Source organism: Populus alba, chromosome 19 (genome assembly GCF_005239225.2).
Source record: "Populus alba chromosome 19, ASM523922v2, whole genome shotgun sequence".
NCBI lineage: Eukaryota > Viridiplantae > Streptophyta > Magnoliopsida > Malpighiales > Salicaceae > Populus > Populus alba.
This window is the reverse complement of record NC_133302.1, coordinates 14,833,049-14,847,466: the sequence shown is the minus strand read 5'-3', so window position 1 is coordinate 14,847,466 and position 14,418 is coordinate 14,833,049. Positions and strand designations below refer to the sequence as shown.

The window sequence follows — 14,418 nt, the reverse complement described above, 5'->3', positions numbered from 1 at the left end:
GACACAGATACATTGGGATTCTGACAGTTCGTGGGAGTATTGAAGAATTGGACAGGAGTAATTGAACTCATACCTCAAATACAAGTTCACAAAACGGTTATTTCAACATGAGATTTTTCATTGATTTTATAAAAAGGTGTCATTCAGCTTTAAAATCCTTTCAATTTGATCTTAAACTTGCGCCTTTTCACATCGTGGTATTACTATCAAAGATTTAAAATTTTCATAAATATACCGTTAAAGAATAATATAAATTACATCTTAGAATCTCATCTAATTATTTAATTTTTTAAACGGTATAGTTCTTTGACATGGATGAGAGTCTTGTTGATCAAGTGATCACGAGTTTAAATCTTATTATCTCAATTCTATTTGATAAAATTAATATCATAAGGTGATGTGAGTGTATATAAATTTTAAATTTAAACGATTTTTATACGAGAAGATATATTAAAGAATAATATAATTTACATTTATAATAATCTCGTGTAATAATAAGATATTATTATTAATTATAGCTTAAATTATAGCTTATTAGATCTTTGACATATATTAATAATAAGACAGGACAACTTTTTTTTGATTGCCGGACCTGGATCCAATCTCGAGCCCGACCTCAAGTCATTCGGTATTGCATGGACCCTTAGAAGTACTTTCGAGTCACTTGATTCGAATCCAAATGTTCTCCGGTCACTGAGGCTCAGCTCTTCACCCAATTTGGTTACAGTATCATAAAATCTAAAACCGAAATAATAGATGCAATGAATATTTTAATTCTATCGCTTCCTATATTTAGATTAATACTATGTACATTTTTTTCGTTAAAGTTTCTTATTTAAGTTAACATTGAGTGTGAAATCAGGTGGCCAAATGTCGTCATGGCATTGGCTACTATTTGTTGACTAATGGACCACATGGTCAATATTCTACTACAAATCAAAGACGAGGCTTTAAAATAACCAAAATCTAGAGTTTAATGGTTCAATATTTTGACCAAATTGATTAAGAGGATACTCAAAGATTGTAAGCATACTGTTTATGTGAAATTAGGACACACGTATCAGGCCATTAATTGGTCAATCAGTCGTCCTGTCGAGCTAGCGAATGTTAGCGGTGAACAAGGACAAAGTCCTAGATAAACACTTTTTTATGATATTAATTTTAATCCAGGTTTAGCATCAACAGTTTATTGGTGATTCATATTTCTTAATGAGCAAGGTATGCAATGCTGCCTCGAAAAAGCCAAAGGTAGAAGATTAGCATGGAAGAAACCTCGTATTCTTTATTCTTACAGAGGCTAGCGAGTTACACTGTTCTTCAGTACAGACAGATAAGTGTACACTACTGTTGATGACAAATGTCTACACCAACATCTGACTAACATGTACACGTTTAAGGATGATCTTTGCATAAACTACTATGAGGAGATTTCTTGCCTGCCCTTGAAGCAATCAACCAATATGAAACGAACAAAAAATTGCTATCAAAATCATACTCGCTAACCCAGCAAGTCCCACGGAAAGAGAAGAATCAGTACAGCCATGTTTACAATTTCAAATCGATGCCTTAATTAATGAATTGAGCTGTCAATTTAAGTAACTACGTTTTCCCCCTCAAAGAGACAGCAAATTAAAGGAAATCCATCCATTCTAACTAACCAGCGCTCCTGTGTCAATTGTTTTTGTCGCTTGGCTGATCCCTTTTTTCTTCCGAGATGGAAGGGAAAATAAGCTCCATGCTGTTGGTGCTACTACTGCCAGAATTAAACATGGCATCAGCCATATCTGATATAGGGTAATCAGCCTCTTTACCAAATCGACCAGCAGTGGAGGGACCAGCCGCACCGCCGCTACTACCTGCAGCCATGCTGCTGCTGCTGCTGCTGCCAGCACCACCTCCAGGACCCAGACGAAATTCCACCCATCTGCCTAGAGAAGTTGCTGCGGATGGTTGAGGCTGACCAATCATAGTTTGGGCCATCTCTTGAGTAATTCCCGGTGCTGGTGGTGGAGCTGATGGTGCGGTGGCAGACATGTGGCAAGTGTGCTCGCCACGGTATACTACTTCAAGTCTGCAGGGATCGTCATCAAGTCGCTGAACTTGTTTCTTGGCTGGGCAATTGTACAAGTTTTGGTTGGTGCACCTGTAGTAGGCCCTGAAAGGGACAACAGATTATAGAGTTAAAACTAGTCTTGATACCCGCGCGATGCCGCGGGTGTCAAAATCTGTAATATTTTTTTTTGCACATGTTATATGGGAATAGATAGTATATTCACAAAGTTAGTTGCAAAAGTCAAGTTCAGATAGTTAACAAAGTTAGTTGCAAAAGTTAGTTCAAGCATAACAAAAGCAGTGAGAGGTAAATATTTTATGCTTTATACATATAGGTAGAGAATTGGACGTGAATGAGCAGCAAGCTGTATCAACAACGCAGATGGTGAAGACGCCCAATCAGGTTGTGATGTTGGAAAAGCAAGCATTGACTAACCCAATGTTAATTGGCTTCCTATTGGAAAAAATCAGTGTAACTGTAAGTTATAAATTTTATACAGCAACAAATATTAAATTTTTTTTAAAGATAAATCAGTAATGAGAAATGAAGATGTAATTATTGTTGAGCATGTGAGTTCATAAAGAAGGGAAACTAATTAGAAGTAGATGCTTACTTTTTCAGGTGATGAAACGGAGAGGCGCTGCTTCTTTGAAAGTTGAGGTGCAGGATTGTCATCATCTTTGTAGAGATGCTCCTTTGATGAGTCTTCGTTGAAGGGTTTTGGGTGGGGAAGCTGGGTGCTGAATCATATGTTGAAAGGAAGTACTTAAGGAATGGGAAATGTAAACAATGTGAATGAAAGACAAAACAATTTATTTATTAGTAGAACAATTAAGTAATAACTTTCATAGGATGAATGTAGAACAAATATGAGATAGTGGTGTCTTGGAAGTTAATATCTTGAAATCAAAAAAATAAGAATAAAAATAATGATATAGCTGAAAAAAGATTCCACGGGATGATATTTGCATGCCAAATAAGATATTAAGAATGAAAGGGAAGACTATTTATAAAGTTGTTGATCAGGCAAGGAATAATTACTAAAGGAATGCATATCAAAGAAATGAGATAGTGGCCTCCGCTGGTGTGTCATGTTTGCACTGAAATTATTTGTTATGTGTGGGGAGGCAAAGCAAACCTGTCGTGTGGCTCAGCATCATTGAAGGTTAGTGCTCTTTTTGACTGGCGATGGCAGCTGTCATGAAACATGTCTTTTTGTGGAGAGGTGTCCTGCTGTGAAGCTGGAGTCTGAATCTGAGATTGATCTACATCCAAGGGATCTGCAACGTTTGGTGTTGGAGGGGTGAAAGTCCTTGAACTTCCAGCAGCAGAGGTTATTGAGGCTGGCGTGTCAATGTTTTTAATGGGGCTAGGTGGGCTAACAGATGCTTCAGTTGGTATTTCATCAAAGATGTTGCAAACATATATCTCACATCTGCCGAGAACAGATTTGTATGCTCCAAATCGAAGCTGAAATATTTTTGTCTTGTTTAATTTCTCAATCATTTGAGGTGGAACAGTAAATGGGTCAGTGAATTGTTTGTCGAACACCAAATGATGAGCTGAAGCATTGAAAAAAATACTCAGCTGTCTTGCCAGAGAGAAGAAAATTCGTGACATCTTGACCATCGCTGACGATGCAGTTAAGTCTGAACCTAAAAGATATGAAAAAGAGCTCCAGTTAAGAATGAAATAAAAGCATGTGTTAATATATGTTTCAGCTGAAAATTTAAGGATGTTTTGGTATGCATATTAGTTGAACCATGGGATCGGTGCAGAGGATGGATAGTCATGCTCCATGCATCGCAAATTATTAGGGAGTCCAGAGAGTGGCTTGTTGCAATCTGGACAGCTTTGACACCACCATCCCTTGAAGAGATCATAATCAACTATGAAAGCTTTACATGTAAATCTTTCATTCTGCAGGTGTCAATTAAAAGCACAAAGTCATACATTTTTTTTTTTCATAAAAATGAAGGCTATGCAGTGTTGGCGATTGCCAACAACAGTGTAATCATAATATTATAGGGGTCTGGAACCAGCCATCAGATATAAAATTATAGGCCTTGAACTTCTATGCCATGATTCTTGATCCTAGACACTATATTTGATGATCTATCTCTATTAGACAATTGCTGGGATTGGGCATCACGACATGAATTGCAATAAGTAACATTTAAAGAATAACATAATAGATACCTTGTGTTCGTATGGGTCCATACAGAGGATCTCTCTTATTGTTCTTCTATTTTCATTTATCTGAGTTTCCAATGAGAGGACAGCTCCTGATGATGGAGGCAACTGGTGTAAGTCAACAGCCATTTGAGCATAGCTACAAAAAGATAAAGAAAAAGGTGTTGAGAATGACAACAAATTTCAACATTAATGTGTGCATTGTATCGAAGCAAAAGTTCTTTGTTGTATGGGACAACATGACAATTTGACAGGGAAATGCCATTTTTAACAATGTGACCCATAGGCTGCATGCGTCGTTTATAGTAAACAAAGCCATTCTCACCAAAGATGGTTGCATCTTTGTTTTTTTTTTGGAAATTGTTTGGAACATTTATTCTTTTCCATACATTGAGCCTTTGGATTTGCAGCACCACATGGACCATGCATCATAAATTTTGAAACTATCTCAAAGCAAATAGGATCTTGATGCTTGTCAGGTATTTCAGCTGAAATAATAGAGTCAACATCCTCAGGCGAACGGAATTTGAATTCTGGAGCTAGCCAAACTAACAAATGAGTATGCGGCAAACCTCTTTTTTGAAACTCCACAGCGCAAACATCTAAAAAGAGAATGCAAGTAAAGAAGTCAAAACAGATGTTTGTAGAAGGATAAAAATAAAAACTTGAAATTTAAGAAATAAAAAAGAAATACCAGCAATTGTCCGCCCAAAAGGTTTTCCGGACTTGATGAATGACATCATATCAATTAGTTTGGAATGAAATACCCTTGCTATGATGTCAGGTTTGTCCTCAGGTTGATAGCCCTTTGTTTTTTTAATTTCTCGGCGAATTTCAGGCCAATTAACATTGCAGGTAAATGTGATAAAAAGATCAGGATTCCCATAACATCTACATATAGCCATAGCATCTTGGTAATTATTAACCATATACCGAGGGCTTCCTGTTAAAGACGATGGAAGTATAATTTTCCCTGTAGTTGATCCATCAGTATCACCTCTGGCAATAGCATCATGTATTCCTTTGTAATGCTCACTTCTAAGATTTTCTTGGTTTGCACGTATAAAATCTAAACGTTCCTCTTCAACATTAACAAATGCATCAACCAAAAATTGTTGGTACAATCGTCCGCCTTTTATGAGAGTGCTTTCTTGTTTTTTCTCTTTCATGAATGAGATAAGCATAATAGGCTCTCATTGAAACCTTTTGTCTTTTTTTTAGGTGGTTGCTGCTCTTGATGAGCTAATGGAATATCAGTGTGGAAACCATCCTCACCATATGGAAAAAGAAGTGGGTAATGAAGGGACATAAATTTTGGATGAAGCTTTGAGATCCTCTGAAGTGTTCCAGATAAACTTTCAATAATTATGTCTCGATCAGATCGACAATGACCAATGTCCCCAACAACCAAACCACCAATGTCATTTAAAGAAGGATCGTCGTATTGCCTTGAGTCATCATCTCTTTTACCAATTAACCGAAGTTTTGAGTTCTGGAACCTCGACATCCCCAAGTCTTTGTCGAGCATGACGGAACAAACGAACCAATTGATTAGATGAATCAAGCATATTGATTAGACCAACAACAATGTCACTATCCAAGCTTGATTGAAAATTTTCATTGCAGAATGGTTGCAGCCGGTTAGAAACCTCATTATCTGTATCAAAAATATAAAGTTGCGCAAACTTGGGGCCTTTATTATCCATGGGAAGAAGAGAACCCATAACATGGTGGCAATATCCATTGACCTTAAAAACATAAGATCCAGGTCGAGAATTAACAGAATTATCTACCACAGCCCCCATGGATGTGAAAGCGAACATTGAGTTATAAGCACGAATTTCACGCCGAAATTTTTTGGATGATGAACCATTGTTTGGGTTAAGAAGGTTATCAAGATAGCTAGGTGTTTCTTGTGGAGCAGGAAGCACCACCTTTCCATTATTACAACAAAGTGTAAAGCATGGGTTTGTTTTAGATGAACGGGCCAATCGTTCTTTGCAACCAAAAAAGAGCGTTGCAATGCTTACACTTGTATGTTTTATCGCCAAAATCAATGTATTCAATTAAATAACCTGTAAAAAATAAAGGTAAGATACTTGGAGGAATGATATGAAAGAGGTAATTACAAATAAAGGAAAAATGGCTACAAAAGGTACATGATTGGATTACATACGTCTTTTTTTTTTTCTGGTATGATGCTTGACTTATATAGTAGATTGATGATTAACGGTTTGCTCAGAGAATCCTTCAGATTCATGACTTGAAACTACATCACTACAGTGAAATGAAGCAAGGGCGATAGATTGTGGAGGATTGGATTGCCTTGCAGCACTAATTTGATTAGTTCCAGTTTGCACTATGTTGCTTGATAAGGAGAAGGTGGTTTGTATATCTATGTGCTGGCGTGAACAGACCAAAGTGCCAACTCCTTGAGTATGTTGTGGAGCAGATGGTGTATTTGAAGAGCTTGGGTTATCGGATAGCAAGATTCTATGAACGGGGGTTTCATAGTCATTCAAAACAAATTGTGAGGATTGAGAAGATGGCATATATCCATCCGATTGAACATGTCCGTCAGGACTTGTCATGTTATTGCTATAAAGAAACCATGGAAATTAAAAACGAAGTTAAATGAAAGGAAAACACAAAAAAAAACCATGATTAGTACATGATCATGGCCAAGTGAAGGAAAACACAAGGATAGAGAAAATCTTAATGACATGTGGTTTCTAAAGAAACCATGCAAAACATAGGGATAATAAGTAATTCAAAAACAAAAACGTAATGAAATTAAGTGCTGGCCAAAGATTAATTCGCTTGTAAGGTGAAGGAATTACATTAGACTAAAATCTTTGATATATCATGAGACATGATGACAGGGCATGCTTAGCTAAAAACAAAACTCCTTGGTTCAGGAGAGGATGAAGATATAACAATAAAAGATCAAGCAATTAAAAAAAAGATATTATATGTTGCTAAACACATAAATACCATAACCATGATTACGCATGCAAGGAAATAGAAATGCATAAAGTAAATAACAGAAAGGCACAAAACAAACCTGAGAAAACACCAACGATAAATAAAAGTGGCCGTTTTAAAAGATCTGAAAGACAAAGTTAAATTTTGATGAATATGTGCAAGAATAAAAACGAAAAGACACGCGGGATAAGACCTAGAGAATGAGGCATGAAAAAATAAACAAAAATAAAAATAAAAGATGAGGCAGCATGTTTAGGTAAAAGAAATTAAGATCACAATCACAGCAAGCGCTTAAAAAAAAAACACCAAAGAAAAAAAAGAAAAAAAAGCAAGAACAATCTTTGTAATTTGTTTAATGAGACTGTCATGTGTCCTGCAATGTTTTTTTAAAAATTTAATTTTCGAAATTGTCCTATAACCCATAGCTTGACTCATGCAAACATTGCTAAAAACACTAAGGACTCGTGACCTGCTTTCTACATATGAACATTAGGCATGTGAAATCTATTGCAAGCTCATGCCCCAAACGAATAATAAAAATTAATCTAACCTCATCATAAAAGTATAAAATCCTATGTTATTTCATGAAATGTCACCCACACCATCAACATATGTATAGCAGCCATGAAGAAAAAGTGTCTATTTGTACAAACCAACAAACACCTTGAATTTCTCTTTTCATATCAGATGTAAAACGATATTATATCAGAGTGATCTGAGAAGCATAGCAGGACAAAAAATGAATAACATTTATGGAAAAATAAGCATATTATATAGTTGATAGGGCATGAATTTTGATCCAAAAGTAAAAATATTTTTTAAATTAGCTTTTGATCAATCTCTCCAAACAAAAACAAAAACAAAAATAATATGTTTCTCGAGTGTCCATCTGATTTAAAAAGGTTTAAGTCTTTTTATATTTATTATTTTTATATCAAACACTAACAAAAATTACAAACTTCGTGGGTGTTTGTTTACGTGGACGAATTTACTTTTTACAATATTTGTTTTTTACTTGAAAAAAATATTAAATTAATATTTTTAATATATTCTCAAATACTCTTAAAAAACCATCATACACAACCTTACAACCTCACCAGAGACAAAGTTTAATTTCATACGGTATCAATAAATTATGTTATCCTGTTTATCGTGTACAGGCTACGCCACAAAGTTAATTCATATACAGCTTTCATGGCTTGATTTGTCACAAAGGATTGTTCAGCCCAAAGATTTATAAAAAATGAGATCGAAAAAAATACACTTGTCTTATCGTATTTTTTTCCACGTTAGATGGCGTGATATCTATCCACTTTCTAGGAACACCAAATTAATATTCAAGCTACCACCTAAAAAGAATTAATTAAGCTCTTTTTAATACCTGTTTGTGATATTTTAATACATAATTATCATTATTAATTTGTCAATTCATCAAAAAACGTTCCTGCACCTAAAAAAACAAAAGGTCTTAATGAATATAATATAATATAATCCAAGCTTCAATCAAAGCTCGATTCATCCATTACTTTAAGACCTCAAAAGTAATACCTGTTTATTTAATATGCCGATTCATCCAAGCTTGGTGAGGGGTCCATGAAACACGGAGTCATCCATTATATATCGAAGCTTTTGCTTCATTCAAGGCAAGATCCCCATGTGCATGTTCTCATTGACCATTGCCCCGTGATATTTTCAGGTACACATATCCACCCGACACCGTTTACCATTTACAACATCAAGACCGTCAAACCGCAGTCCTCAATCTTTTATTTTTTCCACGTTAGATGGCGTGCTATCTATCCACTTTCTAGGAACACCAAATTAATATTCAAGCTACCAACTAAAAAGAAATTAATTAAGCTCTTTTAAAAGGCAGACTCCAGTTTCCTTTCGAGCCTTTTGAATCATAAAAGCAAGATGGATCGCTAGTGCGTAGCCCCTACCAAGAAAAATGTTAAAAAGCCAGCAATCCATGCCGTGCTTTCTGTGGGCAAAAATGCTGATTTTCCTCTGCAAGTTGGCATTCTTCGGTCACTTTCTTGTGGCAACAGTCTACCACTGGCATCAATCTCGCAAGATGGATCGCTAGTGCCTAGTGCCTACCAAGAAAAATGTTAAAAAGCCAGCAATCCACATCGTGCTTTCTGTGGGCAAAAATGCTGATTTTCCAGGCAAGTTGGCATTCTTCGGTCACTTTCTTGTTGCAGCAGTTTCCAGCCCTCGCATATATATACTTGCCATCCCATTTTCCTTTCAACAAATCAGCCACAATCTAAAAAAAAGAAGAAGTTGTTTTTTCAATCTTGGAAGTCCAACTTCTCATCACAGCAAATCATCAGTTTTCTTAAATGAGTCTCATCAAGAATCACAAACCTTGTCCAGTGATTGAAGTTGCATATTCCTCACCCTTTCTCTCCGCCTATTCCCTTCTCTCTACGGCTTCTTTGTCATTGTCCTCCACATGTCCACCATCAAATGGCATGCAGCTCACATGATCAGCACCTCTCTAATAACAATATTTCAAGCATCAGTTTACGGATTCCTACTCTTCCACTCTCGTTCCTCTTCCTACAGGTGCGGGCAGCATACTATTATAGGGGATCCTCCACTGCACTGGAAACTTAAAGAGATATTTAGCACTGGTGTTGTGCTTGGAGGTTACTTGGCCCTGATGACAGTATTGTTCTTCTGGATTATGAAAGACACAGACTTCTTCTCAGCTTGTGTTTCCCTTTATTTAGATTTTATATATTTATATATGATTTTCGTAAGACAGGATAAGTTTTGTGCAAGATCACTGAGAGATAGCAAATATGAAATGATGGCGGCCTTGCACTTGCAAGTGAGTATTGTGAGCCAGGCCCTCATTTTCGTCAGACGATCCCGCAGCTGGTCTTTCGTTGAACGTCCTGGACTTCTTCTTGTCAGTGCGTTTGTAATCGCTTAGCTGGTAAGGATTCATCTTATCCGCCAATCGCTACTTAAAACAACCCTCCCTAGAGTGACCTTGAAGCGCGCTTCTTGTTCATTTTCTTCCCTTGGCTCCATTCCATCCTTTACAAAGTACAGGTCCCAGGTCCGCGCTTTCCTTTGAACATGAGCACTTAGATAGATATCAGCATAGCTTCGTAATTAAACTCCTCGCACATCTTCTCTGAAAGCGAGAGCCTGAGATGCATTGCTTGCATCTTCATTGGGTCTTACGTACTTAAAAACAAAAAACGAAATGACCAACATACTGTAATGGTCTAGTTCCAGCGCCCAACGACCAATATTTTCTAAGCAATATTTGTATACCATAACAGCTACCTTATTCATTACACAAACATATATAATTACAAAGACGATATGCCATCTTATACTGCGGCATGCAATGAAAAAACATCTCTACAAACTTTATAAAAAAACAACAAAGAAGTTCACAAAGCTTGGCAAAAGCATAAGATTTGGTATGTAGAAATACAATTGGCCGCGATGCTATTTTTTGTAAAACTAATTATCATGCACAGCTGTCAGACAAAGAAACACACAGAACCTAGAATGTGGTGCAGAATATCAAATCATATGCGTTAGGACTTGATGAAACGAAGATAGTATGCAGAATCACACAAAGCAGAAAGAAAAGAGAAAAGAGAGAAGCCACTCTTTTGAGCAACATGGCAACGACTGCAAAATGAGACACAAACGTAAAGACACTTGATGGCCAATGAAAAAAAAACACTCCTTTTCATAATATGACAGAGCACAGGCCATGCACAATATGCAGACAGCAAGATGAGTATAGTCACTTTCCACAACACAATCTTAAAAACAACTAAGGAAAATATTCTAACCTTGAAGCCCAAACTCTCCTGAAAGACGATATGATAAAGGGAACAACGAACTGCAAAGGAAAGCATAACAAATCATGGCCACCCGCATACAGAACAAACAAAAGTTGCAGGGAACAAACAAAAGTTGCAGGAAAACATACCTTCAAATATTATAAGAGAGGCAGGAGCTGAGAGAACTGGCTCGCCAGAAACACTATTTCAAAAGAGCATCATCCCATGCAATTAAACAATTAGAAAGCAGACTAACCAGAATAGAAATGCCAATGAAAACTGAACAGGAAATAATGAAAACGGAGGCAAGAATATGTGTATAATGATGCCAACGCCACATCCATTTAATGCACCATCAAAGAAGATCAGACAGCTTGACTTTATTCTAAAAGAAGCCTGCAAGCATTTAATGCACCATTAAAAAAACACCGGCTGATTTGACATTGTCCAAGTGAAACCTGAAGACGTAAGTTAATTATTCTAAAGGTGATCAGATGTCAGATAATTCAGAAGACCCAGTTACAGGGGGGAAAATGACAGTCTAATTTTTCAATGCATTTAAGACACTGGTATTATGATCTAACGTTTTTTCAAACCTCTGCAGCGACAATTTATGCCTTGGCAGGGAAAACCGTGGGGAAAGCTACAGTACTTTCCCCACGCGTTTTAGAGTTCTTTAATAAAGAACATACGTCAATGGCATAAGCAGTCCTGAACCAGATGATTTTAATCAACTTGGTCAATTTGATTTTTCTAAATCTCTCTCTCAAGTCTATTCATGCCATGGAATGGAAAATCATATGCTCGGGGAGTTTTCTAAGAGCGAGACCATTTCCCATAAGCAGTCAATGACTCAATCTTTTAGGTGGTTGTATACCAAGTCAATGTCTGCTGAAAGAAAGGTAAAACCTAGCATGAAGAAAACGCAAGTTTAATAGTATATTATGAACAGACTTGATTTCAATGCCTAAGAAGAGCCGCATACATATCTTAATATTCTATGATTTGAATGTGTCATATAAGATATATATGTTTTCTAGAAAATATAAAAGAATAAGATTTCCTCTCAGCCATTCACAATATTGTAATTACCTCGGAAACCTTGACCCCAGAATCTCTTTCTGCCCATATTTCCTCCAAGAGAAGCCATCTTCCGGTGGGATTTCAGTATTGCCGAACTGTTGAGCAGGTACCCTCACCGTCCGTTTCTCGGCATCATCACTAATCCTACAGGTTTAGAATCATAGCAAGATAGCCATTAGCCTAATAAAACGAATTCGAACTTGTTAATCATGACCCGCTTAAGCTTGATCTCCTTTATCAAGATAGGTTCTAGTTTCATGATTCCAAAACGGAATACAAATATATAGTGTATATGGTATGCATGAATATACATACCTGAGTCTGTATATTCAACATTTTCGTATATAGAAAACAATATGTATGGTGCGAACATTGCTACCGACCCTCTTTTCCAGGGAAAAGGGTTAAATGGGCTTTGCTTTTACGATTTACTTTCCATACAATTTCCTTCCGGCAATTGGCATGGGGGTTGTAAAACACATTGAACTACGTTTAATTGGTTCACATGGATGATTCCGAAGTAAAACACAAGTAATCTATATATATATTGCGTACAGGAAAATGTTACAGTGACTGAAGTTTTGATGATATGCAAAAATCAAAATGAACATGAGCATTGAATTCTCTCACCTTGTTCGCGGTCTTTTTGAGGATGATGAAGAACCTCTGCCGGAATCTGATGCATCCACTGCCTGGACATCTGATCTGCTACCTGATTCAATAGCTAGGCCTCCTGATCCCATCTGTATTCCTCCACCTATCTTACTCTCAATCAATCCCAAGGCACTCCTCTCAGCCATAACGCCTTGCGTTTGATGAAACAACGTCTCCATGGCCGATGTGCAACTAGTCCCTAGCAATTCCTGTAAGATAGGATCAGTATTCTGCTGTTGATGTAAGTCCTGTGGCTCACGAAACAACATAGGATGAGGGTATAAAGTGGTGCCTAGTTGATGAACATGTAGCCTCTCCCTGGCATTAGCGAAAACCCTAATGATTTCCTCACACTTGGATAGAGTTTCTGGTTGGCTGGCTGAGTTCGCTAGGTTTAATTCAAGGTCTTTAGCTAGCTTGCACCCATGAAGAATAAGAGAGATGGTGTCATCCATGGTTTCTTGTTGTTTTTTTAGTGCTTTTTTGGATGATCTTTGATGGGAACATAGAAGAAAGTTAAATGGGGGCAATAATGGAGCTTTTCGGTGAGCTTTCTGTGTTAGTGCTTAGGTACTTCATCTTAGAGAAGAAAAGGTGGGTAATTATTCAAAGTATTGATGTATCTATTACACGGTACGAAGAGGAAATTAGAACTTGGAAAATATGACCAAGTCACGGTCTCCTTAGCATGCACTTCAAACCTTTTAGTGAGTTTAGACGATGACCACTTTGTTAGTTTTGGACCTTGAAGAACTTTCCTCGTGTAGCCTTGAATTTCCCACTTTCCCATCTTCTGTCACTGATCATCAATCATTAATTAAGATCTATGCTAAACTTTGAAATAGGAAAAATATGCGTCCCTACAGAAATTCTTAGGCAAATAAAGAGCACGTAATTAATTACGAAATTGTCAACGACTAACGACCCGTCTTTTGCATCAATAGGGACCCCCTTTTTTTTTTTTTTACACAAAGAAAATTCAGTTTGTAACTTCTTATGCATTTGAAGTAATAATTGGTAAATTCGCGATGGTACCAAGTAGTGGTTCTAAAGGAAAAGACATGTGTTTATATATAAAAATACCAATGAAAAAATATTGTCAGTAAGTTACAGTATCATTTATCGATGGAAAATGACTTCAGTATTTTTATTAGTATTCATTGATGAAAAATTTCTATGGATGAATACAGAGGGAATTATAGATGGAAATCAATGATTGAAAAAAAAAAAAGGTATTCCTCGTTATTTCCATCAGAAAATATGAAGTGTTAATATTACAGACAGAATTATTAATGAAATATAATAGTTGTTAATATTTGTAAGTGAATTTATTGATAATATTTAAAAAATTAACAAAAATAGTATTAGTTGTTGATTAATGTTTTGTGGTGCATAGAAATGTGGAAATTTCATGTTTTAAAGTAAAATACGTAATACAAAATTGTGAGTGATTTGTGGAGATGAAATTGGTTGTTGTGGAAATGAAAAGTTTATGTTTGAATAAGTGTGAAAATATAGGTTGTTACAGTAGCTTGAATGTGGGGGAATTTAGGGTTCTTACGACGACTCTAATATGTGAAAATATAAGTTGTTACGATAACTTTAATATATAAAAATAAAAGTTGT

At 36.3% G+C, this 14,418-nt stretch overlaps 1 protein-coding gene and 1 long non-coding RNA gene across 2 annotated transcripts; both read right to left on the bottom strand.

The window, feature by feature from the left end:
* Positions 1-1,262: 1,262 nt before the first annotated feature.
* On the bottom strand, positions 1,263-13,479 carry LOC118035967 (WRKY transcription factor 55). Its single transcript, XM_035041638.2, has 3 exons — positions 12,769-13,479; positions 12,148-12,282; positions 1,263-2,155 (listed from the first exon to the last, which is right to left on the bottom strand). Exons 1-3 carry the CDS (start codon positions 13,245-13,247, stop codon positions 1,672-1,674), a joined length of 1,098 nt encoding a protein of 365 aa, XP_034897529.1. The 5' UTR covers positions 13,248-13,479; the 3' UTR covers positions 1,263-1,671.
* LOC118035969 (uncharacterized) lies at positions 7,262-11,444 on the bottom strand. The gene is made up of 3 exons (XR_004685285.2): positions 11,205-11,444; positions 11,065-11,114; positions 7,262-7,355 (listed from the first exon to the last, which is right to left on the bottom strand). It is a non-coding gene; the product is annotated as an uncharacterized lncRNA (long non-coding RNA).
* Positions 13,480-14,418: the final 939 nt, after the last annotated feature.